Source organism: Oscarella lobularis, chromosome 5, assembly GCF_947507565.1.
Source record: "Oscarella lobularis chromosome 5, ooOscLobu1.1, whole genome shotgun sequence".
NCBI classification, from domain to species: domain Eukaryota; kingdom Metazoa; phylum Porifera; class Homoscleromorpha; order Homosclerophorida; family Oscarellidae; genus Oscarella; species Oscarella lobularis.
In genome coordinates this window covers 1,386,706-1,411,684 of record NC_089179.1, presented here as the reverse complement: position 1 = coordinate 1,411,684, position 24,979 = coordinate 1,386,706, and the positions used below count along the sequence as shown (strand labels likewise).

Below are 24,979 nucleotides of genomic sequence, written 5' to 3'. Positions count from 1 at the left end.
AAGCACGTGACTAATAATCGATAATTAACAGTTGACATCCGCTCTCTAGGACAAAAAAACTCGAAGAGAAACAAGCACACTCTCTACTCGTCTAGATTCACAATAACAGGACTATGGCCAGTCGATTCTACAAAGCGAACAAAGTCGCTCGAAGCGAGTCCCATTGTAGCATCGTTCACCATGGGATGAAAAAAGACGCGACCGTGCTTCTCACGAACAAAACCCTCGTCCAGCACAAACGTCACCTTCTTCTCGGTATCATTGAACAGAGCCAAAGGAGTGCAGCATCCCTGGGCGACATTCAATACATCAATCATAATCGATTCATCAGCAAAACGCAGTCCTCCCGGGGCACCGATCTTCTTGCCGAGTTCTGTCAAATTTATTTGCCTCTCGGCGAGCGTAGTGACAAGCCAGAGGCCTTTTTTCTTTTTGTCTTTTAGGAAGAGGTTCTTGCTGTGAGAACCCTCTAGGTGACGCAAATGAGGCATCATTTCTTCTACGGTGAACACTGGTGGATGTTCTACTATTTCGTAGGTGATTTTCATGTCGTCTAGATGCTGTATCAAAGCTGAACGACCTCCTTTCGCTTCGCTGGCCATAAGAAAGAAGACTTGGGAGCTCTAAAAGCAGAAATTCGTTACGTAAAACGTGCATTGCGTGTCCGAAAGAGCAGTTTCTCCACGCTCAGCGAAGAGACGTGAGAGTATCAGAGCATTTCGGTTCATTTAGCACGCTACAACCCCCTGATCATGACGAAAAGCGTCAAGCAAGGTCCTCAAGCGTGCCGAAGATCGCTAAGAGTCTATGTACTACTGTACCACTGTACCTTCGCTAATTTTCGTGGTGACCTTTCTCCTTCTCACGTGGCTTCGCTGCGCATGTGTGGTTTACTTTCTCCGCTGTAAATGTCCGGTTTCGTAGGCACCGTTCTCGCTCTTCTTGCTCTTGTTCTAGCTGCGCGAGCGGCTAATCCAGAACCGCCACAAATTCCAGAAACGTTTAGCGCCGATGTAAGCGCCTCCCCTTTGCGTAGGCCTACCCATTGTTTCGAACGGGAAAGAGCATCTTTTTTCATCTAGATTCGCGTCGAGTTTCATGACCCCGAAATAACTTACTTCGGAGCCGGTAAGTTAGTCTGAGATCGTAGTTGCTTCGACTTCGTTCGCCGAAACCGGAAGTGGTTATTTCTAGTTGTCTCCGGTTATTTCTAGGGCGCTGGGATCGCGATTTTTCTCGGAACATGTCCTTGGAGAATTACACCTTGGAAGAAGAAAACCGAGAGCGAATCGTTTATCGTCTCACTAGATACGATAAGAAAATTGAATACGAAGTGAATGCGTCAGTACACAATGACATATACCTGTATATCTGATTGGGCATCATCTGAGATGTATTAGGTACAGCATGATACATTGCACTCACACTACTCTGATGGGTGAGCAGCCGTTTGCGTGGAAGTTCTTGAGCACAGCTGAGTACGTTGGTCAGAGAGAATTTCACAGTCGATCTCTTGATATCTGGGAGACTGATGTGAGTGTTTGTTGATTGTTTATTTGGCATTGTCAATTGTGCGTCTATTCAGATGGCCGATGTGAGAGTAGAAGTGGGAGTCGATCCCGAAATGGCCAACGTTCCGGTCATTTTAACGCGTCATTTCCCTGGGGCTGAGCAGGTTTACGAATTTGCCACTTTCAATGCAACAGCTCCGAATCCTGACGTGTTTACGATTCCTGCTGAATGCCAGGACTGAAACTGTAGTTTGATGACTTCACTGCTGTTTGATTTGTCACATTTGATGGTTAGTTAGCGTACGCTACGTTTTGATCCGGCATTTGAAGAACACAGAACTCACTCCAAAATGGGCTCCATTACGTCGAAAATGGACTCGGTCATGAGCGAAAACATGGAAAAGATGATGGACAAGCAAAAAGAAGTGATGGAATCAACTCAAACGGCGATGGTACAGTAGGCGCGATCTTATCCTTGCAAACACTGCCTCACTGCGAGCGCGATTCGCAGCTCAAGCGGCAAATCCAAATGCAAATGGAAATTCGCGATCGCATGGTCGCAGCTCAAGTTGCGATGGGACGCGAGCAACTCTACTGGTACGGGAGCTTCTACACGCTCGCCGCACTTGGAATGATACGGGGGTAATTAATTAGACTCTGCTGATGTACTAACAGTCTAACTGTTAGACTGAGAGAGTATGACGTCATTTCCTAGCCTCCTACTTGTATATTATGGGTAGATTCAGCGTTTCAAAGAAACCGGCCGTGCTTGCGCCTTTACTTCCGCTCACGTTCGTTCTCGGCTACTTAATTGATTTGAACTATTACACAAAAAGAACGAGAGTTATTGGTCAGTGAGATCACCAACTCATATATTTGATTATGAAATCTCTTCTGTTACAGCTATGGCTGAAGGTATCATGACAAACGAAAGAGCCCTGCTGGGTCTTCCTCAAGGGCCCCCCACCGTGGAAGCCATTGACAAGAAAATTCAAGAAAAGTAGGGGAACGCTGACTACTTATGAAACGTCGTCGTTGTTGTTTCACTACGTTTACTCACTCATCAATTTCTCTTGTCTCTGCATCCAAGCAGCCCTTAGTGTCCGTAGATCAATTTTAGAAATAAAAAATGCCTACATAATCTCCTTGCATCAAAATACAAGACGCGCTCTTTGTTAGAACTCACGCCGTAGAGCTCCTCCGAAGACTTTGCCTTCATTAGATCACTTTTTAGCAAAATGACTATTGCAAGGCAGAGCTGTTCCATGCAGACGGGATTCCAGCTGTTTAGGAACAGTTGGTCCCACGCAAACACGAGGCTGCTTCCACTCAGAACATCCACAAAGCCCTAGAAAACGTTGCACTATAACAAGGGAGAAAGAAACTAGGAGGTTATCATATATACTTGAGTGATCCATTTCTTGATGGGACCTGAGTATACTTGGATGCTAGTTCTTTCTGCAAATGCCGCTGAAGCACTCTGTTTGACAAGGCTTCGTCCTAGATGAGGGGATGGGACGCGTTCTGATTTAGTTCACCTTATAGTGATCAGTCAAATGATCAAATAATTCGGAATCGCATTTTTTGATTTTTTCAATGACGTTAGAAGCAATAGCATCAATTGTTGCTGACGAGAAAAAACAGTAGAGGATAATCTCTGAAAACATCCAAGCAACTGTGAGTAAATCACAGCTATCTACAAGATTATTGACAATTAAAGTTTTTTTATGAGGCGCAGCTTCAGACGGGTCTCTGTTCGAACCTGCTAGCGCTTGAACAACAGGAAAAACGATATATGCGTAAGCGGGTTCATAGGATTTGTTGTATCGATACAGGATGTCAAGCACTTGACAACAAGTGTCACGTTCCGCCTCAGTACTTCCAATCAAGGCCTACAAAAACACAAAAATAGACAAAGAATGGATCAGAGAGACCGATAACCTTTTCAACGGATTTACGGATAAGACCGGATATAAGACATTGATGAGAAGAAATCAAATCGGCAAATTCTCTACATCGTTCATTATAATCTTTCTTGTGTTTCTCCAATTTTCCGACCATGACGTCAATCGTCAACATCCAGACTTTAGAACGCAGCGATTCAGGCAATAGTCTACCCTTCAGCTGACTGCAAACGCGATTCAAATGACGCGGATGTTGATCTAACAGATGTCCCAAAGCAAAGCCCAACGTTTCACTGTACGTCTTGCCCTCCTTTTCTTGCACCTTCACCAATTCCTGATCGACTTTGTCAGAAACCATATCGCGTGCAAATGCCTTGAAGTCGTCTCTGGCTTCAGGAATCTCCGTAGAAATTCGAGTCAGTAATCGATTCAGAGTTCGTCTCGCCAACGTCTCGGTTTCCCTTCGGCGAGATGGCTCCATAAAAGGAGGCTCTAATCTCTGCGGTTCGTCGGGCCATTTTTTCATGAACCTCTTCACGAAGTCGTTTCCGAGAAGATCAAAAATCATTTGTCGCAATTCGGGACGATCGAGATAGGGTTCAACGTACAAAGCAAGTTTGGTCACGACGAGCTCCCTAAGACGCAGCCAAGACGGATGCGGCAGAGACGTCTCAGCGAGACAAGAATCGAGCCACGAAGAACCGTAAGACAACGAAGACATAGTTATCAATCTTTAATAGGTCCTCGCAGAAGCTCTGGCTGCTCGGCACCGTAACAATACTTCGCCTGAGGATCGCGATAGGAATTCTCGTGCTGAACGCTCTGCATACATACAAAGGCCTGTTTAGATGCGAGGGATATGCAATATGGTCATTCTATACCAGAGACGACGTCCTGCACTTGGCAAGGCAGAGCTCAAATTGGTCTCTGACTGAGGAGAAAAGCGTGTGCTGGGCGTCTACAGCGCGATTCCGTATACTTCTCAACAAAGGTTGCTAATATGGGGTATTGAGTTCTCTACCTATCTATCCCTCTACCTCCCCCCTCACCTTGTCCGGATGAAGACAACAAGAAAGACAGTGCTCGTAAACCTGACAGCAACCGTTGTCCAAGCAGTCGGAACAGGTGAACCGGTTCGTTGAGTAACGATTGATATTGCAGCAGCCGTTCGGCTTCACGTCGCGATACTTACACACGTAGCCCAATTCGTCGGTGATCAGATGACGGCCCTGTACCGAATTTCGACACGACGCCAACGACGTTCGGTTTGCCAACGAGTGCCACTGAAACTCGGCCGGCGCGCGTTCCGTCGGCACGGACTCGTACTCTTCCTGTAGGCAGGTCGCCCTTGGTTACCAAACTAGTTACGATTTTCGAGGGGTTCTCTTACTCTTGGAGAAAATTTATACAGAAGAACGACGCAGAGTAGAAGTAGTAGTCCTAGAACGAGCCAGTGACGCTTGACGTAGAGTCGAAAACGTCGAATCATGGAAAAAAGAAAAGAACGAGAGTCCGCGGTGGGCGCGCGCTACATGGAAAGAAGTGGAGAAAACTATCGATTTCAAGCGCAACGAACCCATTCCCGCTCGGCGTCGTGGTCCCTGCAACGCAATCATAACGCTAACGACGTAACGAGCGGATTTGCTCAACGCCTGGGCCCCATTCGGAACGCGCTCGCTTTCGCCGGTCTCGGACGCCTGACGCCGCCAGAGAGAAGCGCCAGTCCCGATGCAACGGCGACGGACGTCGCGGAAGACATGCCGACGTCGGCGCCCGTGACGACGACTCGCGCGCACCAGCGCGGCGCGTCAGGAAACGTCTTCTTTGCATCGCCATCGCCGTCGTATGCGAGCAACGCGTCGACGTTTAATCTCGAGACGGGAATTCAAATCGACGCGACGGGATCGGGAGAACGAGCCGAAACGCAGGCTCGCAACAACGGCAGACACGGAAATAATAATAATAATAATGCGAATGACGACGATAATAGCAATTCGGCGGAATTTCAAGTTGCCATGCGTTGGCTGCAGCGAATTGTTCCGTTTGCGCTTTTGTTTGGTGTCAAGCTTCTGTGGGATCACGGACTCGGTATAGATGAGAAGAGAATGAGGACTCTTGTTATATATTCTTCTTCTCTTTCTTTGTCTAGGCGTTTTGGTTCTGGTCGGTCTGTTTGTCATGTTTGTCAATGCGAATAAGCAGATTAAACGACAAGTTGCACTCCAAGTATTAGAATGCTATTCTCTCTGAAATGACGTACCCATTTATTGGTGGTCCATTTTAGGATAGGAGAAATCGACATGAGATTTTTCGAACGATGGTGTTTCTCTCTTCGAATGTTGTCCTAATTTACTACGTTTTTCCGTCTCACAATCTGTACAGATGGTTAGCAAAATTACTTTTTTATGGTTGGAGAGAAGGATCTTGTTTCTTTCTTTCTTCAGTCTAATTTTTCGAATGCCAAATCTTGAATTAGATGATGCTTGGGATATTATGTGGTCCGTTGGAATAACGGGTGAAAATATGTCAATATTGATAAAAAGTCAATGTTTGAATTCGATTTTTTTAGATTTTGTTATTCGGTTTTTGGCGATGGTTCTCAAATGTCTGGTCCTATTGGCTTGCAATCAGTGCATCATGAATAAGAAAAAGGTACGTCACTTCTTTTTTTGCACCTCACTATGTGTAGTCAGTGCCAATTTTCAGGGAAAATATTTTATGCTTATTGAACAGATTGCCCAGTTCTATCGGCTTCTTCTTCCCTTTCCATTATGGCTCAACTTCTTCTCTATGTACAATGATCTCTCATCAGCAGTATCAGCTTTGTTTTTTACTGGCCTGTATACCCTTCTGAAGGTATGTACATATATATGATACACCTAGAGGAGTTACAAAGGCACATATCCCTGTTTCTTATGGACGTTTTTTTCTGTATCCAATTTGAGTTCTGATTGTGCCTAGAGTGTAGCGTATGTCTCTAGCTGACTGTCCCGTCATTTATGAACTGTCAGTCTACAAGCATACCTATATATTCCTTAGGGTTTGTCTTTGTATGAAAAGTGTAAGGACGTTAAGAAAGCGATTATCGATTTTTGTCACGATAGGGTAAGCAGGAAGACGCTTAGTTATCTGTAGACGATTGTGAACGTTGATCTTGGGTATAGCAATATGGTGTTCGTCCCACAAAGGAGGAACTTGCCAGTGCGGAAGCATCATGTCCCATATGTCAAGACGCATTGGCCGAGCCAATACTTCTTCACTGCAGAGTGCGATACTAAAGAGATACACTTATAAATAAAGGATTAATGCTTTTTGTTTAGCATATTTTCTGTGAAGGATGCATATCTGTATGGTTTGATCGAGAGCGGACGTGTCCCCTATGCAGAGCTGCAGTAGCCCACGATCCTCTCTGGAGAGATGGAAACACATCCGCATCAATACAGTTATTTTGATTCTGCAAATACAATCGACCTGGTAGTAGCGTGCGCTACGTGCAAGAAAAATGTCGATATTCACGCCGACGAACCAAATTCGACTGACTAACGTCGCGATTGTGAGACGAAAGCGAGGCGGAAAGCGTTTCGAGATCGCCTGCTATAAGAACAAGGTGGTTTCGTGGCGAAGCGGCGCGTAAGTCCCGCGCACCCGTTCGCGCGCTTTCTCTATCGTTCTCATTTAGCGAGAAAGACATCGACGAGGTTCTCCAGACTCATACAGTGTTTGTGAACGTTTCCAAAGGGCAAGTGGCGAAGCGCGAAGATCTTCTCAAATGCTTCGGTTCGGACGATCAGACGGAAATCTGCAAAGAGGCGAGAGATACCGATTGGGGTCAAAATTAATTAAATAATTAATTAATTAATTAATCTTATAGATTTTAGCTAAGGGCGAATTGCAGGTTTCCGAGAAAGAGCGTCACCAACAGTTGGAATCAACTTTGCGTGACATTGCCACTATAGTGGCAGACAAGTGTGTTAACCCAGAAACGAAACGACCCTATACCGTGGGAGTGATTGAGCGAGGAATGAAAGACATTCACTATTCCGTCAAGCCGACTCGCAGTGCAAAACAACAGGTATCATAATCGGAATGATTACACGCGTATAATCTTTATACCTTTAGGCTTTGGAAGTGATTCGTTTGCTGAAGGATACGATGAGCATTGAGAGGGCGCACATGCGCTTGTCGTTGGCGTTGCCGCGACGAGATGCAAAGAAGGCACGTGAAATGTTGATGTCGCACATTGCAAGCGTGGAACGAGAGAATTGGGAGGAGGGCAACTTGGAAATGGTGATTTCATATTGATCCTCTTTTTCAATTCTTGCGATGTTCTGTCTAAGATCTGCTTGACTGATCCGGGCCAGTTTCGAGCCATTGACGAAATATTGAGAGCGGAAACGAAAGGAAAAGGAACGCTAGAGGTCATTAACCTGAAAGAAATCGAAGAAGGCGACGAACGCTTAGAGTAGACTAACGCAGAAGAACATTGATAAGAGAAAGATATTATCGATTGCTTTCTTACCGTTGCATCTTGCTTCTCTCCCCTCTTCTTCTTCCGTAAAGACAGTTGCTATGATGAGCTTCCTCACATAATGCAGCCGGGAGGGGACCTTCGTCCCGCCTGTCTTTCTCTTCTCGTTCCACAACGCTACAGACTCGATCTGAATGATGATTCTACTGGCGTACACCAGAAGGATGTGATGAATATGGTATTTTAAAACTCAAGGACTTGTGAAACAAAAAAAAACAATTTATCGAAGGAACTTTGTTATGCCTTACTGCTATTCTGTTCTTCCTCGACTGGAGCTTTCTTCACGTTCAGATTATCCTATAGAGGAAATCATTCCAACCAAGGCAGGCTTTCGAAACAAACTAGAAGACCAACCCGCATGCCTTTTCCCATCGTCTCTATAGGCAGTAACAAAGCACAAACAGTAGCCATTAGGCAAGCGCCAGCGTAGGTGCCTTCTCCACCTCGAATACTTGTTCGAAGCAGCACCTTTCAGACAAAAGTCAAGTACATAGAATCGAGCAGCAGAAACAAGTACCTGAGCGATAAACGGGGTTATCATAGCTCCTAGCCGAGCAATAGTAGAGCACATTCCAAGACCAACGGCACGCACAGCGGTAGGATAGACCTTAGAGACAAGAAAACTCAAAAAAAAAGAAATACGGTAATGACTTTGTTGTACCTCGGGGGTATAAACGTAGGCTGCTTGGAAGGCTCCGGTTATGAGAGCTCTCACAACAAATATCAGGAACATGAGAGCTATCCTAAGGGAACGTGTACGCATGCCAGGCCTGACACACAGACAATTCTCTTACTTGTTAATGGGACAAATGTACATGAGAAAGAAGGCGACGACGCATCCGCCGAATTCGATGGCCATCGTTTTCTTTCGCCCAATTCTTTCGACGATGAAAGCCGTTAGAAGAATACCTACGAAAGATCGCGTAGCGTGAGCTCAAGTGTCCTGGACCAACAAAAATCTATATACCAGGAAGCTCAGCGGCTGTTGTCCAAAGGACCTGCTTGTAGTCGTCCAAATCGAGCAACGCACAAATCGTATCGTTTCTCTGGGTCGAATGATCTGTGAAGCCAACGATCCTTGTGACAGAATAAAAGCAATTTATTCCACTGACCATAGCAGGGCATATAGGAGCCATCGGTCAAATTGCTGACTGTAAGTTCGTCGATAATGGTTAGAACTTCGGTTGTCAACAGCACAATGCCGTAATATCCGAAGGCGGCAGCAAACCAAATATTCCACAACAGAAGCGTCGTCTTAATCCGCTCGGTAGTCGAAAAAAGATCGAGAAACCGGCCCCGCGACTCCTAAACAAAAACACACAGATCGCGTTCAATTCAAAGGTGTAACATTCACTAGCAAACCTTCTTAGGTTCGATCGCCAAAGCCGTAGAAGTAGAAATAAGCAGCCGTTCCGGATCTTCTCCTTCGTCCTGAGACACCGACTCTCTTTTGCCGGCCAAAAGCTGATCATCGCTCTCCTGCGCTTCTTCGTTCTGATCCTCGATGCCCATCATCGTCATTGCCGTCTCGTCGGCGTCGCCACTGACGAGCGTCGTATTGTTCGTCGCTCGCATCATCATAATCATTTCCTTTTCGCCTTTGGAGACGAGTCGTCCGGGCGGCAGCGATTTCTTGTTCGACCGTGCCACCTGCTCGAGGACGTTCAACGCTTTCGTTAATTTTCCGCAGGCGATATAGTAGCGAGGGCTCTCGGGAACGAACTTTTAGAGAGAAAGATCAACAAAAAACATTAATAGATATGCATTTTCACGAGATTTTCACCAAAAAAGCGAACAGATCGAGCACGAGTGGAACGGTTGTGAAGCCAAGGAGATAGCGCCAATTTCCTCCGTTTGGAGTCTCCAGTGCCAGAGTCGAATTGGCGATGGGTGTCATCAAGGTTGTCGTGACGTTGAGAATCGAGTCGTCGTGACCGGACGACGGCTGCATGACGAAAATGGCGAGAACGACTTCGAAGAACGTGCCAAAGGCAAAAAAGAACTGCGAAAAAAATGGTAATTGAATGTCTTTTCGACTTGACAATCATTACTTCGATGAGGATGAGACAATAGGCGCGGTTTTTTGTCGGAAGAAATTCCGAATAAAACGTCACCCTATGTATGTATATATGGTAGTCAAAAAAGACATTCCATTTCAAGAGGAGGGTCTTACGCCTGTGCTCCTCCGGCAATAGCAAATCCCACCAGACCCCGACTGAGCAGCAAGAACCAGTAGGAAAACGAGAAGGCGCTGATCAAAGCAAAAATGCACACGCCCACAGAAATGATGAAGAGACCCTGCGTAGAGAGATCGTCTCTGTAGACGCGAACACAGCGCGGCAAGCAGACGAACTCTTTTTCTTCCGTATTTGTCCATTACAGCTCCCCAAAATCCCGCTCCAAAGAGCATGCCAACGAATACCACCTGACAACAAAGAAGTCTCCCACGCGGGTTTCCACGTGGACGCGGTCATACTGTCGTGATTAGACCCTCTTCATACGGCTGGAGTTGGAATTCGCAACGAGCGGCAGGTGAAAGAATAGATAGAACCTACGCACACGAGAAAAATCGCAGAGTTTCGATTCGAGCAGGTGGACATCCGCTCGTAGTTCTTCACCATTATTTCCATGGCGTCGACGACCTGCGGGAGTGAGACGTGAGCTGATTTCGAATCGTTTTAACTTTTTCGACGTTTCCTACCCATATTAGTCCGGAGAAGACGGAGAGCTTGACTTGAAACCAGCCAAATCCGCACGAGTCGATTGCTTCGTCGATTGTAAACACGTCCTCGTCTGTAGCGGTGATTTCGAGCTCGTCCTCTTCTCCGTCGCCGTCTGGTGAGCGATGTCTCTTCAAGTGGAGGTCCATCGCAGGGCCGGGACACGCGAGAGTGGAAAAATAAATAACGAGATGTAAAATAAAATACAGACATACTATTCAATTGATTATTAGTCGTTTCTCTTCTGTTTTTAGGTGCCAAAACGTCCTAAACCGCGGCGGCACATCAGTCATGTCGCAGGAATGGGGAAATGGGACAAACCTTGAGCTCTCTATTGTTTCAATAGGAAGAAAGATAGCACAGATGCCGGCAAGTATGATTTTGATCCTGCAGTACTTGAAGATGGAGTACCAGAAGCTTCGGCACTGAGTACTGAACTGGAAGCTCTTCCACTGCTCGCACTTTCACCGCGAAAAGGAGGTCTGGGAACACTTGGTTTTTGTGAAAACTACAAAGAAGCAGGACTTACAAGACACACAATCAATAGACAAAAATTGTCTCTAGTTATTTATTTATTTACAAAGATGCCTGTCTAATTCCTAGGCAAATGTCTTTGTACAAGCGTGAGTGTGTGATCGGCTTCGATCCTAATGCGATGGCAGAAGTTAGTGCCTTGTACGTTTGTCTGAACTCGGAACGCTTTCAGTAGTTGGTCCCTCTCGATCGCTCTCAGACGGTTTGGATGACGAATTCGCTAGCTAATGAACAGTTCGCGCGTTTTGATTTTCTCTTCCGTCATTGAGGCTTGACGAAGTTCAAAATTGTGAGATTTAGTTCTGAACTACATGGCGTACGTCAGCCAAGCCAAGCAGTTTCTTTTATAAACAGTGTACGTGTCTGAAGACAAGGACAGGTCAACAAAGTAAAATAAAGTCAATTTATATTATGAATTGATGTATCTCTCAAACTAATTGCTCCCAAGGATCTTCTATCATCGACACTTTATAGTAGGCACTTGCATCAGCACTTCGGCGGTCCCAAGGATCCTCAATCATCGACGCTTTGTAATAATATTCGATTCGATCACTTTTCTGCCAAGCAAAAAGAAAAGAGTTGCCTAAAAATATGTCAGAGTGCACACGTAGGATAGGTTACTGAACACCGACAGCAAGCCAGGCCCTGGTACAAGCAGCGAGACATTTTTCCCTCACTGCTTCTGTAGACTACAGTGCCTGCAGGAATGGTGTGGTCTCACGGTTCACCTGATCTACCCAAGGCTGCGACTTCAAGAAATGGCCTCTTCCTCGGCCGCGACCTCGTCCCCGTCCTCTTCCTCGGCTTCCTCTTCCTCTCCATCTTCCTCTCGACTGATTCCAAGGGCGACCCGTCGGCGCATCCATTCTCGAGGAAAGTGTACGGGATATCAATCTCCGTTCAATATTATGTCCGAGAAGAAGTTTGAAAAAGTGGTGCAAGCTGGCGGAAAGAAATTTATCTGCTGCGCCCGATGGCTCGAGGGCGAGCAGGCTCTTTCACTCTCGTCAGTGAAATAGCACACCAACAGCCGAAATTTGGCAATTATACGTGTGTGTAGAGCGACAGATGGCATTGACGTCTGGAAAGTAGTAAAATCTCCGGATGAGCTGGTGAACGATAGGCACATACCCTCCTCGTTGAGACCTTTTTGTGCTCAGCCTGGAAACTCTGATGACGACCGTGATAGCGATCTTGAGACGGCACTTTTAGCCAGGATAGGGTAGGACGGCTTATTGAGGAGTCAAAGACAGCAGCACTCTTTACATAGGAATGCCTTTGGAGATGGAGGGTCTCTTGTTGTGGCTGTGCAGCCCGATCGACTGTCTTTGACTCTTGGCTCGTCACTTCAAACGATTGACCTGTTTGAAGCGGCATCTAGTGCGCGAAAGCACGAGCTGCAATACGTCGTCTTTCGATTGGCAGACTTGGTGACAGATCTTCGACAAAAATTAGAAAGTTAGCGATACAAATTCTCCAGTGGAGTCTCAACTGAGAGGTTCCGCTGAAATTTCAACCGTACAAGTCATTGAAACTCTTCTAGAATCACAAGAAAAAATCGGTGAACTGGAAAGAGTGAGGGTGAGAGAAAAAGCCTAATAATTGATACGCACGCTCTTTTTTTTCATTTCAATTCTTGCAAGCTCTCTTCCCCTGATGCCACCGCACCGACGTTTGTCGGAGGTAATAGACGCACCATCGCGTACATAGTATCATATATTAGTCTCGTCTCAGAATCAGACAGCAGACAGAGGACAACGAAACCGAAGGTCAAACGACAACAAGGTTCAAGTCTAATCAACCCCGGCAGCAAACGGTAGGACAGTGAAAAAAATAATTAATACAATTGATTCGCATAGCATACTCACGTAGAAAGAAGGCAGCAGCTGGAGTTCAATATGACTAAAGTGAGGAAGACAGAACGACGTTGTAGTTGCAGTGACTTTTATCTGACGCGAAATTTCGCCTTTCATTTGTCAGTCAGCGAGAGTTTGAGAATGCGTTGCAATTCATCTTCCTCCTGCTGCCTTTGCCTTTCGCTCTCTTCCGACGCTCTCAGCGCCATGGCGACATTATAATCGTCTCGTCGAAGAGGGCTGCCATGCGATTGACGTTGATCCACAGGCTCAAACGTCATGCTCTGCTTGATAGCTCTACAAAAAATCAACGTAGTAGGGTTGACCCCTCTTCTTCCCCCATACCTAAGTTCTTCGTCTTCTGTTATTGGCGGTGCAGCTCGAGTCACTTCCGCTTCTCTTCTTTCTCTTTCATTTCGATTCTCTTCACATTTTGAATCGAGCAGACTTTGCTGTATGGCGTACTGCAGAAGCTCGTCGCTCTCGTCCGCCGCTGACGAGTCAATTCTCGTCGAACTCCCGCCGTTGCCGCCGCCGACGCTGTCGGACGAACCAGAAGTGCGCAGTCCTTTGGGCACGTCGAACACGTTGGCTGCTATTTCTATTTTCGAACGCCGTTGACTATTATCAACAAATTCGGCCGTTGACGACTCGGAGCTTTTCCATACGGCGACGTCTCCTCCCCGTTTCCTTAAGCCTGATAGGGAAAATTCTCTCTGGACATCGATGTCTCGTCGGTTTACGTACCCTCGCGTTGAAGAGGACCGGAGGGAGCAACTGGATCTTGATAGCGGTCCGATTGCAAGCGGGAATCATTTCCTGATGGCGTTCGTTTGACTCCCACGGCGTCCTTATCCGAACCATTTATATTCGAAAACGTCACGACTGCATTCAGCACGTGAAAGAGAGGAATTTCTAAAAAGAACAACGTCACAACGCGCCATGACTCTCTTGCTGTTGCCGCACCTATTTTCACTGGAAATCCGCCGGGAAGATGTAGATGAATGAAATCCCTCAGCTTCGCAAAGTGACTAATATTGGCAGCCAGTAGTTCAATCACGGGCAGAACTTGATCGCCGAGCGAAAGCGGAAACTCGTCGGCCATCCAAAGAGTGGCCTTGAATTTTTGCGAACTAACGCTTACTTCGGGTTTTCGTCCAATATCTAGGAAGCGTACATGGAGGCATGGGTCCGAGGCTAATCTGAACGCTATTAGAGCTTCAAAGAATGCTTACCGTGTTCTCCCGATTTGAAATTGGGACCCGGTCTAAAATATTCGTCTGGAGACATGCGACGAGGATTGCCATCGAAACTTGGCCTCGCCGTCGCAGAAGCCTAGGGGGACAAATAGTCTCGTAAAGTACCCGGTGACCGAATGTACGCATCGCAAACATTCTCCTCTGTCTTTTCCTGGTCCGAATCTCCGCTGAGGCCAAGCAGCTTTTTCAGCCCACCGCCTACGTACATATATACAAAGTTTTTGTGATGATGATGAAGTGAAGGTCGGTTACCTTTGAATTTTCTCTTTTCCGCTTCCGATAGATGCTCTGTGCGCGTTCGGGTGACGAATTCGACGTCACAAGCGGAGAAAACCTTCACACGTCCCTCCAATTAGAAATTATCAACACAGTTCTTTATACATCATCTACCTTTGCTGAGTATCTGCCGACGTCTTCAGTTCGGTCAGAGCGAAATCCCAATAACCCACTCTTGGCTCTATGTCAGCTAATTGATTAGCACACAATACTTAGATTGTTTGTCAAGTGCACCGAGAAAACGATATGTTATCCGAATGAAGCACGGTAGACACGTTGGGGTTCGATAGACAGGCAGCGACGGCTTTTGGACGGGGAGTGGCAGCTTGAATTGGATCTGTTCTTTTTCTGCAAACCACATAGAAGAGATTCTACGTATTGATTACTCGTTTACCGAATGTCAAATATTTCTTGATGCACGATTTTCTTATCCAAATCGATTTCCATAAAAACCGTTTTTGTGTCTACACAGAGAAGACGAATTCGCCAGCAGAAACGTCTTCGTTGCGATTTTCTCACTGTCTCCTTTGAAAAGGAATCTCTTATTGCCTCGAATCCAAGACATATTGTCAAATCCAATCAATGAGGTATCGATGCGAACGTTAGCTCCTAGAAGAACCCCAATCAGTATCTATTGCGTGACTGACCAACTACCTTTTTTCCATATTCGATACGTGTCGCTTGGACACGCTCGAGACAGAAAAGGAACTGCAAAAAGCATCCGCGTTTCCCACGACATATGATCAGATATTATTCCCTTTTACCCCAACTGCTGAATTCCCACGTCATTTCGACGTAAAAATCGGGACTCTAATTAGATGAAAGCATCGCGTGACATCTCTTTTTCGTTTTTTTCTCTGACCTGCTGCACTCGTTCCATGAGATGAGGAATTGCCTGAGCCCCCTCAATGCCAAGCCTAAAGTCGCGGCACTGGAGCACGCACTCGACCAGCTCCGAAATTCCAGTGCTGATAGCCTCGTTAAAAACTAAAGATACATAGAGAGACGATTCCTTGCGATGTGGGGGGGGGGGGGGGGGGGGGGGCTCCCACCGGTATATTTCGTCGCGTTTTCGGCCGTGACGTCGGCTCCGTTGGCCAAAAGAACGCGAGCACATTCCGTGCGGCCGAGACTGACGGCAAGGTGAAGGGGAGTTCGACCTCGTTTGTCTTTTCGTTCCATTTCCTCCTTTCGGAGTAAGCAAAGAGTCGATAAAACCGTTTGGCGTATATGCTATGAACTTTGTGCATGGAAATGTGCCTTTCGAGCCGAGCGGCGTCGTCTCGCCACACGAACCAGTGGAGAGGATACGCGTCCATAATGAATCCGGGCCCACGACGTTCGTTGCAACGATAATACTCATTCACATTTCGGTACGGGCGGAAAGAGAGAACGTAGCGAGCCATCCGACAGCTTTCACAGAGAGGTCGGCAGTACGAAATAAAGACAACTATTAATTTATCTGCAACGTTCCATCACGTTAGCCAACGAATTACCTGTTAAATTCTCTTCTTTTTTTTAATGCACAGTGCTTCCGCACGTCAAAATAAACTTACTGTCCAACTTGATAACTTCCATTCCGTCCTGGAAACATAGTTGGCTGCACAACGACAACAGGAGACTGTGGGCCGTGTCCATGCCGTGCATAGGAGACAGAACCGCCACTGCCACCGCCGCCGCCGCCGCCGTCGTTATTCCCTTGAGGCTGTGAAGTCAAGACCGGTGCTCCTGCATGCTGCAGTGGGGCACCGTGAATAGCAGCAAGTTGAGTTGCCTGATGATATTGGGATGAATAGGCAAGCTGCTGCTGCTGCTGTTGGTGCTGCTGCTGTTGGTGCTGGTGTTGCTGCTGCTGTTGAGAATGATGATGATGAGCCACCATCACCCTTGACATCTGCTGAGGATGACCATAGTGGGGTGGCGGCGGTGACGCCATAACTGCTGCCTGATGACCAGCGGGGACTAAAACATTAGCATAGAAAATCAAGACAGCAATCGTTTTGCGTACTGACCAAACATCTCAGCGGGAGGGCCTCCTATCCATGCCACTGAAGGTCCCATCTGCTTGGAAGTAGAACGTGTGTCACAGTGTAGAAAGAGGGGCCTTGCTACCCTACCTGAGGCGACGATGGAGCCATCATTGGCTGAGCTACCATGGGAACCGAGTGCTGCGGTATCATCTGCTGAACGGGAATCATCTGCGGCTGCCACGCAGACGGATGAGGTTGATTCACAAGAATGGGTCCTACAAAGAGATCCATTAATGTTCGTGGAAAAAAATCCACGAAGAGCCTTACCTCGATTTCTGGCCGGTTGACCGTAAGCGGCTTGGGGTGGAGCAGCAAGGGGAAGTTGCTGCATTGGAAAAGGTTGCTGTTGGTGATGATGATTCTGCTGCTGTACAGGCATGTATTGCGGTCCCATGTACACTTGTTGCTGCGGAAACTGGCTCAATAGCGGCGTTCGTTGCTGTTGCTGAACAATCATCTGGGATTCGGGAGAGACGCTCGGCGATGTAGGCGTCGCGGGTGCCGGTAGCATCTAGACGTGGAACCTAATAACGTTAAATCAATCGAAGAAGAATTTTCGCACCACTTGCTGAGGAGGTGGAGGCGACGGCGGCACGGACGGTTGAAACGTTGGCGCGGTAGGGCAAAATTCTTTAGCATCTGGATTGAACGTGAAAGACCTGCATAAAATGATGTCTTTGATTGAGGCTTTGATACTGGAAAGATATTCTACTCTTGTTTTTGTGTGGACGGCTGATCTTCTTCACTTGACTGCGTTACGCCGCTTCCACTCTCATCAGAAACCTACGCATTTTTTTTAGTACGACTGCGTTAGGGCCAAGGGATTAGGACTCACCTTCTTCAATTGGAAGTTTTCCGAGAACGATTTCAAGTTTTTCAACATCTGCTCCTTACGCCACTCTAGGCAAATAACGTATTCGAAAAATGTTGACTTTGTAACGTTCTGTTAATTACGAGAGGAGAGTGCACTGTCTTCTGGAATTGGTGGCATATTCGGACCTTCTCGAATTCGATTGGGCTAAAAAGCAATACACCTTCGTCTCGATGTGCGGGATTTAAATTATCTAATACTTTTTGCACAGTCACTACCGTCCCAGAGTGAGAAGACTCACTTGGTTCCTCTTTCACTGTAAGTAAACACTACAAACAATCCCAAAACAAACTAATTCCGCTTACCGTCGGCCGTTTCTACTCGTGGCGGCGGCGGAGGCGGCTCCTCCTCCCCCTTTTCGCTATCATCCTTTATTACACTTAGAGAAAATAGAATGATGTAGACGAAAGAAGTCACGAGTGTTGCCCAATCTACTTTCTATTCCGTGGCCGAGGAACTGAACTAAATCTACGAAATAGTAAGACGTCTTATTAACGAACACGTCTTCGTGCGCACGCAAAGTACCTTTCTTCTTCTGTGCCAACATCGTCCACAGGAACCATCTTCTTCTAAGCGACATTTCACAGGCACAACTTTAGGAGCTTTTGCGTTCGTTACCTCCATCTCTTTCGCCAGTTGATTGGCCCGTTCTTCGCGCTTCCTAAATTCGTCCGTATCTTCGCGCTGAAGCGGCGTCCTACGCGAGCATCGACACCCGATAGTCAAATCCGCATGAACCTAGCAGTTCTCACGTATATTCCGTCATCGTTTCATTATACGAAGACTTGACATTAAACTGAAATGGAGACATACGTCAATTCTACACGGCGAAATCCATCACTCCTTCACCTTTTTCCTGTTCGTTCTAAACATATCCTCAGCATCCCAGCCACCACCAAACTGCAACAGAAAGCAGGTCTTTTTGGACACTTCCAAAATTTGGAAGTCCTTACCTTTGTAGCATCTTCTAAATTGGATACAGGATTCACGTCGGCTTCATCGGCAGTCCACGGCTGGAGAAAATCCATAGAGAATTGCAGACAAGTCAACTTTTCGCTATACCTCGAATTCTTTATCACGAATAACCCCATTACATTTACTGATTTCCGTGTCAGTCTGAAACGACTCGACAACTACTCTCAAAAAAAAACGAATATAAGCACAACGCACGTATCGACATCTCAACGTTTACCTTTTGCTAAAGCGCCCGGATTCACTCTTCCAGCCACTATGTGCAAAATATCTCTCGGTTCGAAAACGACGGGAATGAGATGCGCAGGATCAACGTCGTCTTCCTCCCCCTCATCGTCTTCCTCCTTTTTTCCGTCTTCGCCGACCGATCGTTTCAAATTAACGGCGTCGAGACAGAATTCCGTCTACAAGAGTTTCTTGGATCGCGGAAATGAATTGAGATTGGATTTCCCGGCGCACTTTAGGAGAAATCGTTTTTAGTATTCCCGAATAGACATTCCCGTTTGCGACCGTCACTTCGACGGGCAATCCCTGCAAAACGAATAATCGAATCGCTTTTTTCCTCTTCGCGGCGTCTTTTATCGTACGACAAGTGTCGAAATGGCGTGAACGAACGCTTTATTGGAGTAGATTCCGTCTGCGGCGATCTAGAAGAGATATAGAAACGCGCGAGACGTCGTTGTAGAGGCGGTGCATCGCAATTTTCCGAGTCGTACCGCGTTCGCTTCCGCGCGTTCGCTGCGAGAACTGAAATAGGCGTTTAGAAAGTGCGATCGACGACGATCGACAAGCAGATACCTCGTAGAGGCTCTTCCGCCCCGATTTCGACCGCTAGTCGTGTGTACTGAAGTCATGGCCGAAAAACTAGGAAGAACTTGACGTGCGCTAGTGGCGGTGCTATAACACGTGCTCTTTCGAGCCCATGTCCCGTGCGCTGGCGTGCCGAAGCCATGGAACGCTTTCGAAATTGGCGAATTCGCACCACAGAGTGGCCGTTTCCAGAGCAACCTACGCGATCCTGGTGGCAGATCATGTCTAGATTCGCTCTGACAGTCGTCCACGCCTATTCACGATTTTGGATGACGAAATTGAATCAAACGCGCGTCATAAACCGAGATATTCTTGTCGAGCACGTTTTCAATCGTCCCAAAAACGTTCCACTGATCACCGTTAGCAATCACGCGTCGTGCATGGACGATCCCCATCTCTGGGCAACATTGCCAAGTCTCCAATCAGCTCGATGGGTTCCTGGAGCAAGAGAGCTCATATTCACTCGCCTAGTGCAGTCGATTGTATTCGGCTTTGGGAGAGTTGTGCCCGTCGTTCGCGGATACGGTGTCTATCAAAAGGCAATGGACTTCACCTTGGATCGATTGAACGAGGGCGGTTGGACTCACATTTACCCAGAAGGAAAAGTCAGAGAATACATAGTAGATATGGGTTTTCTATTGTTTTCTCAGGTTAATGAGAGTGGGGAGTTGATGAGATTGAAATGGGGCGTTGGAAGATGGATATCCGACTGCATGATTCCTCCCATCGTCGTGCCCATTTGGCACGTTGGGATGGACGACGTGCTGCCGAATAGAAAACCCTACATTCCGCGCATGTTTAAACGCGTTACGATTCTAATTGAAGAACCTCTGAATTTTGTGGAAATGCTCGCGCGTCATAGGCAAACGCAAACGGACGCGCTCACTCAACGCAAGGAAATAACGGACGTGATCGAGGCGACGTTTGCGAGAATGAGACAGAAAGCAATCGAAATGCACCAAGAGTGGGAACACAATTAGTATCTCATTAATTAAGATTGTATATGCAGAAGATACCGTTTCTGTCCACAAACATGATTATATCTATCAAATTATTAACTAGACACGTAATAGCTTTCCTCCCACCTTTCCCCATATAACAAATCAAATGCACGTCATCCAGCGGATGAGACAGTTAGCAACCTAACAGGAAACTCATTTTTTCAACTCTCAGTCTATGCTCTGCTTATCCTCGACGGGTTCCTGCGCGGAAGAAGAGGGAGGCGAAGATTCGCTCCTTCCACCGCCAAACCACTTTGACAGACCACCAGCTGCAATCAAGCCAGATTACATAAATCATAAGAAAAAGGTTGTCTATAGGAACGAACTATTCTGTACTATAGCCCGCACATACCTTGTCCTGCCGTGACTATTCCATCTTGTCCCTGAAGCGGATGCTTGGGAATCGGTCGAAGCGAAGGAGGCGGTGTACCAGTGAACGAGACCGGTGAATTGCGACCTTAATCGAATCCCCTTCGTCATGTGAGCAAGCAGGACGAGCAGCTGATACTTACCAGGCGAAGTTACACCGGGAAAAACTCCTTGATAGGACGCAGCAATGTTCGTGTTCCTCACACCAGCGCGTGCCAAATGCTGAGCGAGCGCTGCAGCAGCCGCCGGATTCGGAGAAATGTTTCTCTGCTGCTGCTGTTGTTGCTGTTGGAGGTGCTGTTGCAATCGTTGCTGCTGAAACCGCTGATAATATTGATACAGGACTCGGGGATCCAAATCCGGCGGGAGACCGTGATCGATTGCGAATTTACGCAATGCCAGCACAACGGATTGACGACGACGATACTCGGCTTCCATTAGAGCGCGGTGCTGCATTTCGCGCTGTCGGCTCATCTGTTGTTCATGGAGAAGTTGCCGTTGATAGAGGAGATCCTCGCGAGCGCGATGCTGTTGGAGAAGAATCTCCTGCTGTTTCCTTTGACTTTCAATGAAAGCGCGCTGACGATCGTCGAGAGAAGGGTACTGAGTGCGTTCACTCGAGACGGGAGATTTGGGTTTATCAGCTAGGATACCCGGCTAGGAGGGAGAATAAATCAGAAAAGAAAAGATTGGGAAAAAATTTTACCTGAAGGTTTCCTTCGTGGTGCATTTTTTTGATGACCGACGTTGGGAGAAAAGCCGCAGGAACTTTCGGGGCAGGTGAAGTCTGTCAAATATATACAGGCGCGACTTTGATTTATAAATTTCACTGACCTTTTCTTTTTCTTTGGCGACGTCATCTTGCTCGCGTCTTGGGTCCGCGTGTCGTTCTTGTAACATCTTTTCCACGTTCTCGACGTCCATGACGTTCTTTTTCGGCGCTTCGCCCACTTGGGGACTCTTTTCATTTTGAGCCGACTGCATGAGATGCTGCAGCAGCAAGGGCATGCTGCTCCCGTTCCGCGGCTCACTCGTCGTTGCATCCTTAGCCGGCTGATTAGACGCCACAGCACTCTCTTCGTCTCGTCCACCAAACCATTGGGTAAAACGAGAGAATCGAGCTTCCTCCGAAGGAGGAGGAGGAGCAGGAGCTTTGTCAGCAGTGAACTATTAAGAAATTACTTTGGAGAAAAAACTACGTCACTACTACTGTGCATTTCTCTTACGTTCTGTCCTCCATCCGACTTGAAAAAGTCGTCCAAATTAAAATCGGTCTTGCCAGTAGCAGAACGCTCGTTCAAAGCGGCCCCATCTGAAGTGAAGAGAGATAGTAGACGCGTCCTTTCACACTCGACCAAAGCAACTAACCGTCTTCGTCCTTTTCGCCCGCTTCTGCGTCATGTTTATGCCTATCTTCATCGTCGTCGAATCCCTTCAATTCGATAAACTCCATCTGACTTGTCGGCGCAAACGTCATCCACTCGGGCTCTTCTTCTTCTTCCTCCCTGCCACCATAGCTCTCCTCGCCCAAGATCTGCGCGAAACCCAATAGAAAAAAAGGACCCCACCCCACTTCTCTCTTCACGACAAGAGACCTTAAATTTTCCGTCACGACTCTTCTTTCCATCCTTATTGCCACGTCTCCAGTCATCCTTGGATGATGACCTCCATCCCTTTCCTTGGTCGTTTCTTGGTCTGAATTCCATAGTCAAAGTGGACGATTCCGGTTTTTTGTCGCTCGTCTTTGAGCACGTGAAACCAGTGCCGACAGATCGAGGAGCCAACGAGACCGACTCGGAAAAGCTCTTAAATGTGTCTGAAATTTAAAAAAAAAACATTGGACAAAATACTTCGAATATAATATCTCACCTGTTTCGGGACTTGCATCAGAGTTTACACTCAGCGACTGCATCCACGCGTCCAAATTCCACACACCAGTTCTAAAAATTCCAAATAAAAATACATCTCAAAAGAATTTCAACTACCTACACTTCAAATTTCGGATCCAAATAGGACGGCTTCACCTTTGCCAAGTCGGAATCACCCAACTTCAACAGTTCCTCCTAATCAATCAATTAATTAATTATTAATTAGACGCGACGTATACGTAGACGAAAACACCCCCGCCCCCTTTCCTCTTACCGACGTGTAAGACATTCGAAAAGAGGACGATTTCGGCTCTTCGACGGCTTCGTTATCCGTCGTCGTCGTCGTCGTCGCTCTTTTTGACTGTTGCGATTTCTTTTCGTTTGCACTCGTGGACGTCACTGCGTCAATGTTACGTCACTTCGCGCACGAAAAAAAAATGAGAACTTGCCTGCGCTTGTTTTGCCGTTTCCCTTGCTTCGTCGCGACGACGGCTTCGGACTGCGTCTGCCCGATACGGGACTGTCTCGCGACGATCGGCCGAGATTTTTGGCGTCGGCGGACGGCGTCGACGTCGCCGGCGGCGGAGGCTTTCGTTTTTGGTTCCCGTGCTTGTTTTCGCCGCTCGGCTTTGACGTCTTTGGCGCTGATGCGTTTTTCTTGCTCGCGACGATCGTTGACGAGCCTTTTTTCAGCCCGTCGCCCTCCATTCAATGTGAACGCTTTTCAACACTTTTGGCGTACGGGAGCTGTGCGCGTACCTACGGGCTCTTTGCGTGTTGTTTTTTTGTTTTTCGGCTTAGCATTCGATGCGTTTAGGTTTAACGCGGCCGAGATTAGCACGTATGTCTCGATTCAAAAGCGATCTAACATCTCTTCGTGGCGACGCCACGCCGGCGCTTCCTCCCGTCGCCAAAAACCGAACAAATTCTATACGAGCGTCGACAGCAGCCTTCCCTCATCGTTCCGACAGAAAAATTCAGTCCCTAACAAAGGCATTCAGTGATATGCGGGTGGGCGCGGCGGCGGCTCGATCGACCGTCGCCAGTGCGAGATCGAAATCCCGTCAACTTTATTCGAGTTCGAGTCGCGGTGGGAGATTGCCTCCGAATCCAACATTGGAAGACATAGCTTGTTTGCTTCGACAGGAGCGATTTCGAAATATTGTTATTATGGCTGGAGCGGGAATTAGTACGTCTAGTGGAATTCCGGATTTTCGGTACATTTTCTAGGTCGTCGTTTGTCGATTATTTTCTTACAGCGTTTTTAGGACACCTGGAACGGGGCTTTATGATAATTTGAAGAAGTATAAGATACCTTATCCTACTGCAATATTTGATATCGATTATTTTCACATTAATCCCAAACCGTTTTTCTGCTTGGCCAAAGAACTCTACCCGGGAAATTTTAAGCCTAACTACGTACATTTTTTCTTAAAATTGTTGGAGAACAAAGGCGTTTTGCTCAGAAATTGGACACAAAACATAGATGGCTTGGAAAGAAGTGGGGGAAATAATGCATGCTAAAATCTAGAGTCTATACCTTGCTTTAGTGGCTGGCGTGAGTGGATCAAAATTGGTTGAAGCTCACGGAACATTTGCAACAGCCTCATGTGTACGTTGTAGTAGAATGCAGGATCCAACCAGAGTGAAGGTGAATAATATTCACAACACAATTTGAGATCAAAGATTTATTTCTATGTGTAGCGACTCATCATTGAAGACAAAATTCCTCGCTGTGACTGTTTAAAAAGGGTACGCCTACTACATGTACAACAAGGACGTGATATCGTTATATTCTTCCCCCAAGGGAGTCTGTAAGCCGGATATCGTATTCTTTGGAGAAGACTTGCCCCCTCGATTTTATTCGTTGAAAAGAAGAGACTTCATGAACTGCGATCTACTTCTTGTCATGGGAACGTCTCTCGAGGTAAATAGTTTAGCGTTAGTGCGTAAATTTAATTTGTGGTAATTTTAAATCGTGGTAATATTACATTGTGGTAATTTTACATTGTGCTAATTTTAAATCATGGTAATTTTAATTAAATCGTTGTAATTTTACATCATGGTATTTTTACATTGTGGTAATTTTACATCGTGGTAATTTAGATCGTGGTAATTATTAGAGCACGTTTTTTTTCTAAGGTGGAACCGTTTTCGGGTTTGGTAAATGACGTGAGATTTAGCACGCCGCGCGTTTTATTCAATCGCGACGTGGTGGAACCGTTCACTAAGAGAATGAGACGTCCCACCGACGTCGTCTGTCCCGGAGATATCACCGAATCAGTGAAGAAGTTGATCGAATTGGCCGGATGGACGAAGGATATGGAACTATTATTAGGCGAGACGACGACGGTTGACGAGAAATCGCTGTTCAAAAAGCCTGCTTGGATTTATAAGGAAAAAACGTAGCAAGAATGGCGAAAGATTAGTGTTTTTTATTTATTCGGCGGGTCGGGCATGCGTACTGCCG

At 46.8% G+C, this 24,979-nt stretch overlaps 13 protein-coding genes across 17 annotated transcripts; 7 read left to right on the top strand and 6 right to left on the bottom strand.

Moving 5' to 3' along the window:
• Positions 1-3: 3 nt before the first annotated feature.
• On the bottom strand, positions 4-1,316 carry LOC136187630 (prolyl-tRNA synthetase associated domain-containing protein 1-like). Its single transcript, XM_065975267.1, has 2 exons — positions 830-1,316; positions 4-623 (listed from the first exon to the last, which is right to left on the bottom strand). Exon 2 carries the CDS (start codon positions 600-602, stop codon positions 84-86), a length of 519 nt encoding a protein of 172 aa, XP_065831339.1. The 5' UTR covers positions 603-623; positions 830-1,316; the 3' UTR covers positions 4-83.
• LOC136187629 (uncharacterized) lies at positions 867-1,814 on the top strand. Its single transcript, XM_065975266.1, has 5 exons — positions 867-1,013; positions 1,083-1,128; positions 1,215-1,341; positions 1,401-1,533; positions 1,586-1,814. The coding sequence occupies exons 1-5, from the start codon at positions 909-911 to the stop codon at positions 1,751-1,753; spliced, it is 579 nt and encodes a 192-aa protein (XP_065831338.1). The 5' UTR covers positions 867-908; the 3' UTR covers positions 1,754-1,814.
• Positions 1,815-1,826: 12 nt separating this feature from the next.
• Positions 1,827-2,652, top strand: LOC136187631 (plasminogen receptor (KT)-like). The gene is made up of 4 exons (XM_065975268.1): positions 1,827-1,963; positions 2,023-2,153; positions 2,252-2,361; positions 2,415-2,652. The coding sequence occupies exons 1-4, from the start codon at positions 1,862-1,864 to the stop codon at positions 2,513-2,515; spliced, it is 444 nt and encodes a 147-aa protein (XP_065831340.1). The 5' UTR covers positions 1,827-1,861; the 3' UTR covers positions 2,516-2,652.
• On the bottom strand, positions 2,136-4,410 carry LOC136187622 (uncharacterized). The gene is made up of 8 exons (XM_065975260.1): positions 4,297-4,410; positions 3,453-4,237; positions 3,274-3,403; positions 3,050-3,207; positions 2,917-2,991; positions 2,698-2,859; positions 2,572-2,644; positions 2,136-2,332 (listed from the first exon to the last, which is right to left on the bottom strand). Exons 2-8 carry the CDS (start codon positions 4,134-4,136, stop codon positions 2,319-2,321), a joined length of 1,296 nt encoding a protein of 431 aa, XP_065831332.1. The 5' UTR covers positions 4,137-4,237; positions 4,297-4,410; the 3' UTR covers positions 2,136-2,318.
• A 525-nt stretch (positions 4,411-4,935) lies between these two features.
• LOC136187621 (E3 ubiquitin-protein ligase RNFT1-like) lies at positions 4,936-6,900 on the top strand. 2 transcript variants are annotated; one of them, XM_065975259.1, is made up of 9 exons: positions 4,936-5,503; positions 5,565-5,641; positions 5,700-5,800; positions 5,860-5,930; positions 5,985-6,067; positions 6,149-6,271; positions 6,455-6,520; positions 6,580-6,681; positions 6,736-6,900. In XM_065975259.1, exons 1-9 carry the CDS (start codon positions 4,948-4,950, stop codon positions 6,865-6,867), a joined length of 1,311 nt encoding a protein of 436 aa, XP_065831331.1. In that variant the 5' UTR covers positions 4,936-4,947; the 3' UTR covers positions 6,868-6,900. The 2 variants fall into 2 exon arrangements, with proteins under 2 accessions (XP_065831331.1, XP_065831329.1); XM_065975257.1 differs by having other exon boundaries at positions 6,122-6,271.
• LOC136187625 (ribosome maturation protein SBDS-like) lies at positions 6,791-7,938 on the top strand. The gene is made up of 5 exons (XM_065975263.1): positions 6,791-7,045; positions 7,095-7,224; positions 7,287-7,487; positions 7,535-7,702; positions 7,753-7,938. The coding sequence occupies exons 1-5, from the start codon at positions 6,918-6,920 to the stop codon at positions 7,879-7,881; spliced, it is 756 nt and encodes a 251-aa protein (XP_065831335.1). The 5' UTR covers positions 6,791-6,917; the 3' UTR covers positions 7,882-7,938.
• Positions 7,939-8,106: 168 nt separating this feature from the next.
• LOC136187619 (putative transporter svop-1) lies at positions 8,107-10,821 on the bottom strand. The gene is made up of 15 exons (XM_065975255.1): positions 10,645-10,821; positions 10,562-10,585; positions 10,420-10,494; positions 10,297-10,368; positions 10,117-10,241; positions 9,995-10,058; positions 9,727-9,945; positions 9,306-9,665; positions 9,056-9,248; positions 8,911-9,003; positions 8,738-8,852; positions 8,605-8,686; positions 8,461-8,550; positions 8,298-8,411; positions 8,107-8,240 (listed from the first exon to the last, which is right to left on the bottom strand). Exons 1-15 carry the CDS (start codon positions 10,810-10,812, stop codon positions 8,181-8,183), a joined length of 1,854 nt encoding a protein of 617 aa, XP_065831327.1. The 5' UTR covers positions 10,813-10,821; the 3' UTR covers positions 8,107-8,180.
• Positions 10,822-12,097: 1,276 nt separating this feature from the next.
• On the top strand, positions 12,098-13,197 carry LOC136187627 (protein PAXX-like). Its single transcript, XM_065975265.1, has 8 exons — positions 12,098-12,203; positions 12,258-12,309; positions 12,358-12,419; positions 12,468-12,655; positions 12,741-12,778; positions 12,841-12,880; positions 12,932-13,013; positions 13,070-13,197. Exons 1-8 carry the CDS (start codon positions 12,106-12,108, stop codon positions 13,101-13,103), a joined length of 594 nt encoding a protein of 197 aa, XP_065831337.1. The 5' UTR covers positions 12,098-12,105; the 3' UTR covers positions 13,104-13,197.
• LOC136187617 (ankyrin repeat domain-containing protein 13B-like) lies at positions 12,896-15,998 on the bottom strand. 2 transcript variants are annotated; one of them, XM_065975252.1, is made up of 16 exons: positions 15,830-15,998; positions 15,641-15,776; positions 15,451-15,575; positions 15,353-15,398; positions 15,243-15,296; positions 15,108-15,197; positions 14,983-15,052; positions 14,823-14,936; positions 14,703-14,769; positions 14,565-14,646; positions 14,446-14,510; positions 14,289-14,388; positions 14,020-14,217; positions 13,801-13,968; positions 13,399-13,750; positions 12,896-13,350 (listed from the first exon to the last, which is right to left on the bottom strand). In XM_065975252.1, the coding sequence occupies exons 1-16, from the start codon at positions 15,992-15,994 to the stop codon at positions 13,167-13,169; spliced, it is 2,016 nt and encodes a 671-aa protein (XP_065831324.1). In that variant the 5' UTR covers positions 15,995-15,998; the 3' UTR covers positions 12,896-13,166. The 2 variants fall into 2 exon arrangements, with proteins under 2 accessions (XP_065831324.1, XP_065831323.1); XM_065975251.1 differs by having other exon boundaries at positions 14,446-14,646.
• A 31-nt stretch (positions 15,999-16,029) lies between these two features.
• On the bottom strand, positions 16,030-19,337 carry LOC136187618 (ataxin-2-like). Of its 2 annotated transcripts, none has more exons than XM_065975253.1 (22): positions 19,260-19,337; positions 19,178-19,208; positions 19,049-19,108; positions 18,921-18,992; positions 18,682-18,865; positions 18,552-18,622; positions 18,443-18,502; positions 18,339-18,389; positions 18,242-18,285; positions 18,108-18,186; positions 18,015-18,058; positions 17,925-17,957; positions 17,795-17,868; positions 17,690-17,745; positions 17,573-17,636; positions 17,454-17,518; positions 17,331-17,401; positions 17,181-17,277; positions 16,886-17,129; positions 16,706-16,833; positions 16,601-16,652; positions 16,030-16,550 (listed from the first exon to the last, which is right to left on the bottom strand). In XM_065975253.1, the coding sequence occupies exons 1-22, from the start codon at positions 19,313-19,315 to the stop codon at positions 16,141-16,143; spliced, it is 2,046 nt and encodes a 681-aa protein (XP_065831325.1). In that variant the 5' UTR covers positions 19,316-19,337; the 3' UTR covers positions 16,030-16,140. The 2 variants fall into 2 exon arrangements, with proteins under 2 accessions (XP_065831325.1, XP_065831326.1); XM_065975254.1 differs by having other exon boundaries at positions 16,601-16,649.
• Positions 19,338-19,389: 52 nt separating this feature from the next.
• LOC136187550 (tafazzin-like) lies at positions 19,390-20,334 on the top strand. Its single transcript, XM_065975175.1, has 2 exons — positions 19,390-19,876; positions 19,922-20,334. Exons 1-2 carry the CDS (start codon positions 19,412-19,414, stop codon positions 20,249-20,251), a joined length of 795 nt encoding a protein of 264 aa, XP_065831247.1. The 5' UTR covers positions 19,390-19,411; the 3' UTR covers positions 20,252-20,334.
• Positions 20,237-23,273, bottom strand: LOC136187543 (micronuclear linker histone polyprotein-like). The gene is made up of 12 exons (XM_065975168.1): positions 22,959-23,273; positions 22,784-22,908; positions 22,631-22,704; positions 22,511-22,581; positions 22,237-22,457; positions 22,010-22,175; positions 21,868-21,953; positions 21,476-21,808; positions 21,348-21,428; positions 20,785-21,298; positions 20,625-20,729; positions 20,237-20,541 (listed from the first exon to the last, which is right to left on the bottom strand). Exons 1-12 carry the CDS (start codon positions 23,215-23,217, stop codon positions 20,441-20,443), a joined length of 2,136 nt encoding a protein of 711 aa, XP_065831240.1. The 5' UTR covers positions 23,218-23,273; the 3' UTR covers positions 20,237-20,440.
• LOC136187546 (NAD-dependent protein deacetylase sirtuin-3, mitochondrial-like) lies at positions 23,269-24,978 on the top strand. 2 transcript variants are annotated; one of them, XM_065975172.1, is made up of 7 exons: positions 23,269-23,599; positions 23,656-23,726; positions 23,778-24,010; positions 24,060-24,160; positions 24,214-24,261; positions 24,317-24,436; positions 24,652-24,978. In XM_065975172.1, exons 2-7 carry the CDS (start codon positions 23,680-23,682, stop codon positions 24,916-24,918), a joined length of 816 nt encoding a protein of 271 aa, XP_065831244.1. In that variant the 5' UTR covers positions 23,269-23,599; positions 23,656-23,679; the 3' UTR covers positions 24,919-24,978. The 2 variants fall into 2 exon arrangements, with proteins under 2 accessions (XP_065831244.1, XP_065831243.1); XM_065975171.1 differs by having other exon boundaries at positions 23,269-23,726.
• Position 24,979: the final 1 nt, after the last annotated feature.

What these genes read in the sequence shown, in the direction of transcription:
- LOC136187630 (XM_065975267.1), bottom strand. Translation starts at nt 602, where the DNA reads ATGGCCAGCGAAGCGAAAGGAGGTCGTTCAGCTTTGATACAGCATCTA.
- LOC136187629 (XM_065975266.1), top strand. Translation starts at nt 909, where the DNA reads ATGTCCGGTTTCGTAGGCACCGTTCTCGCTCTTCTTGCTCTTGTTCTA. An exon ending in CAGAAACGTTTAGCGCCGAT is followed by an intron (nt 1,014 to 1,082) that starts GTAAGCGCCTCC and finishes TTTTTCATCTAG; the next exon opens with ATTCGCGTCGAGTTTCATGA. An exon ending in TTGATATCTGGGAGACTGAT is followed by an intron (nt 1,534 to 1,585) that starts GTGAGTGTTTGT and finishes GCGTCTATTCAG; the next exon opens with ATGGCCGATGTGAGAGTAGA.
- LOC136187631 (XM_065975268.1), top strand. Translation starts at nt 1,862, where the DNA reads ATGGGCTCCATTACGTCGAAAATGGACTCGGTCATGAGCGAAAACATG. An exon ending in AATCAACTCAAACGGCGATG is followed by an intron (nt 1,964 to 2,022) that starts GTACAGTAGGCG and finishes CGCGATTCGCAG; the next exon opens with CTCAAGCGGCAAATCCAAAT. An exon ending in AAAAAGAACGAGAGTTATTG is followed by an intron (nt 2,362 to 2,414) that starts GTCAGTGAGATC and finishes CTTCTGTTACAG; the next exon opens with CTATGGCTGAAGGTATCATG.
- LOC136187622 (XM_065975260.1), bottom strand. Translation starts at nt 4,136, where the DNA reads ATGTCTTCGTTGTCTTACGGTTCTTCGTGGCTCGATTCTTGTCTCGCT. An exon ending in ATTTGACTGATCACTATAAG is followed by an intron (nt 2,992 to 3,049) that starts GTGAACTAAATC and finishes CTTGTCAAACAG; the next exon opens with AGTGCTTCAGCGGCATTTGC. An exon ending in TCAAGAAATGGATCACTCAA is followed by an intron (nt 2,860 to 2,916) that starts GTATATATGATA and finishes AACGTTTTCTAG; the next exon opens with GGCTTTGTGGATGTTCTGAG.
- LOC136187621 (XM_065975257.1), top strand. Translation starts at nt 4,948, where the DNA reads ATGGAAAGAAGTGGAGAAAACTATCGATTTCAAGCGCAACGAACCCAT. An exon ending in GCCTGTATACCCTTCTGAAG is followed by an intron (nt 6,272 to 6,454) that starts GTATGTACATAT and finishes TATATTCCTTAG; the next exon opens with GGTTTGTCTTTGTATGAAAA. An exon ending in CAATACTTCTTCACTGCAGA is followed by an intron (nt 6,682 to 6,735) that starts GTGCGATACTAA and finishes CTTTTTGTTTAG; the next exon opens with CATATTTTCTGTGAAGGATG.
- LOC136187625 (XM_065975263.1), top strand. Translation starts at nt 6,918, where the DNA reads ATGTCGATATTCACGCCGACGAACCAAATTCGACTGACTAACGTCGCG. An exon ending in GTTTCGTGGCGAAGCGGCGC is followed by an intron (nt 7,046 to 7,094) that starts GTAAGTCCCGCG and finishes GTTCTCATTTAG; the next exon opens with CGAGAAAGACATCGACGAGG. An exon ending in CTCGCAGTGCAAAACAACAG is followed by an intron (nt 7,488 to 7,534) that starts GTATCATAATCG and finishes TTATACCTTTAG; the next exon opens with GCTTTGGAAGTGATTCGTTT.
- LOC136187619 (XM_065975255.1), bottom strand. Translation starts at nt 10,812, where the DNA reads ATGGACCTCCACTTGAAGAGACATCGCTCACCAGACGGCGACGGAGAA. An exon ending in ACAAATACGGAAGAAAAAGA is followed by an intron (nt 10,242 to 10,296) that starts GTTCGTCTGCTT and finishes CTCTCTACGCAG; the next exon opens with GGTCTCTTCATCATTTCTGT. An exon ending in TGGCGATCGAACCTAAGAAG is followed by an intron (nt 9,249 to 9,305) that starts GTTTGCTAGTGA and finishes GTTTTTGTTTAG; the next exon opens with GAGTCGCGGGGCCGGTTTCT.
- LOC136187627 (XM_065975265.1), top strand. Translation starts at nt 12,106, where the DNA reads ATGTCCGAGAAGAAGTTTGAAAAAGTGGTGCAAGCTGGCGGAAAGAAA. An exon ending in TCTTCGACAAAAATTAGAAA is followed by an intron (nt 12,656 to 12,740) that starts GTTAGCGATACA and finishes AAACTCTTCTAG; the next exon opens with AATCACAAGAAAAAATCGGT. An exon ending in ATCAACCCCGGCAGCAAACG is followed by an intron (nt 13,014 to 13,069) that starts GTAGGACAGTGA and finishes ATACTCACGTAG; the next exon opens with AAAGAAGGCAGCAGCTGGAG.
- LOC136187617 (XM_065975251.1), bottom strand. Translation starts at nt 15,994, where the DNA reads ATGGCTCGCTACGTTCTCTCTTTCCGCCCGTACCGAAATGTGAATGAG. An exon ending in TTTCAAATCGGGAGAACACG is followed by an intron (nt 14,218 to 14,288) that starts GTAAGCATTCTT and finishes TACGCTTCCTAG; the next exon opens with ATATTGGACGAAAACCCGAA. An exon ending in CGGATTTCCAGTGAAAATAG is followed by an intron (nt 13,969 to 14,019) that starts GTGCGGCAACAG and finishes TGTTCTTTTTAG; the next exon opens with AAATTCCTCTCTTTCACGTG.
- LOC136187618 (XM_065975253.1), bottom strand. Translation starts at nt 19,315, where the DNA reads ATGACTTCAGTACACACGACTAGCGGTCGAAATCGGGGCGGAAGAGCC. An exon ending in AACGCGCGGAAGCGAACGCG is followed by an intron (nt 19,109 to 19,177) that starts GTACGACTCGGA and finishes TATCTCTTCTAG; the next exon opens with ATCGCCGCAGACGGAATCTA. An exon ending in TCCGGGCGCTTTAGCAAAAG is followed by an intron (nt 18,623 to 18,681) that starts GTAAACGTTGAG and finishes TTTTGAGAGTAG; the next exon opens with TTGTCGAGTCGTTTCAGACT.
- LOC136187550 (XM_065975175.1), top strand. Translation starts at nt 19,412, where the DNA reads ATGGAACGCTTTCGAAATTGGCGAATTCGCACCACAGAGTGGCCGTTT. An exon ending in ACATTTACCCAGAAGGAAAA is followed by an intron (nt 19,877 to 19,921) that starts GTCAGAGAATAC and finishes TTGTTTTCTCAG; the next exon opens with GTTAATGAGAGTGGGGAGTT.
- LOC136187543 (XM_065975168.1), bottom strand. Translation starts at nt 23,217, where the DNA reads ATGGAGGGCGACGGGCTGAAAAAAGGCTCGTCAACGATCGTCGCGAGC. An exon ending in TTCGAATGTCTTACACGTCG is followed by an intron (nt 22,705 to 22,783) that starts GTAAGAGGAAAG and finishes TTGATTGATTAG; the next exon opens with GAGGAACTGTTGAAGTTGGG. An exon ending in TCCCGGTGTAACTTCGCCTG is followed by an intron (nt 20,730 to 20,784) that starts GTAAGTATCAGC and finishes GATTCGATTAAG; the next exon opens with GTCGCAATTCACCGGTCTCG.
- LOC136187546 (XM_065975171.1), top strand. Translation starts at nt 23,317, where the DNA reads ATGCGTTTAGGTTTAACGCGGCCGAGATTAGCACGTATGTCTCGATTC. An exon ending in AGTGGAATTCCGGATTTTCG is followed by an intron (nt 23,727 to 23,777) that starts GTACATTTTCTA and finishes CAGCGTTTTTAG; the next exon opens with GACACCTGGAACGGGGCTTT. An exon ending in TCATGGGAACGTCTCTCGAG is followed by an intron (nt 24,437 to 24,651) that starts GTAAATAGTTTA and finishes TTTTTTTCTAAG; the next exon opens with GTGGAACCGTTTTCGGGTTT.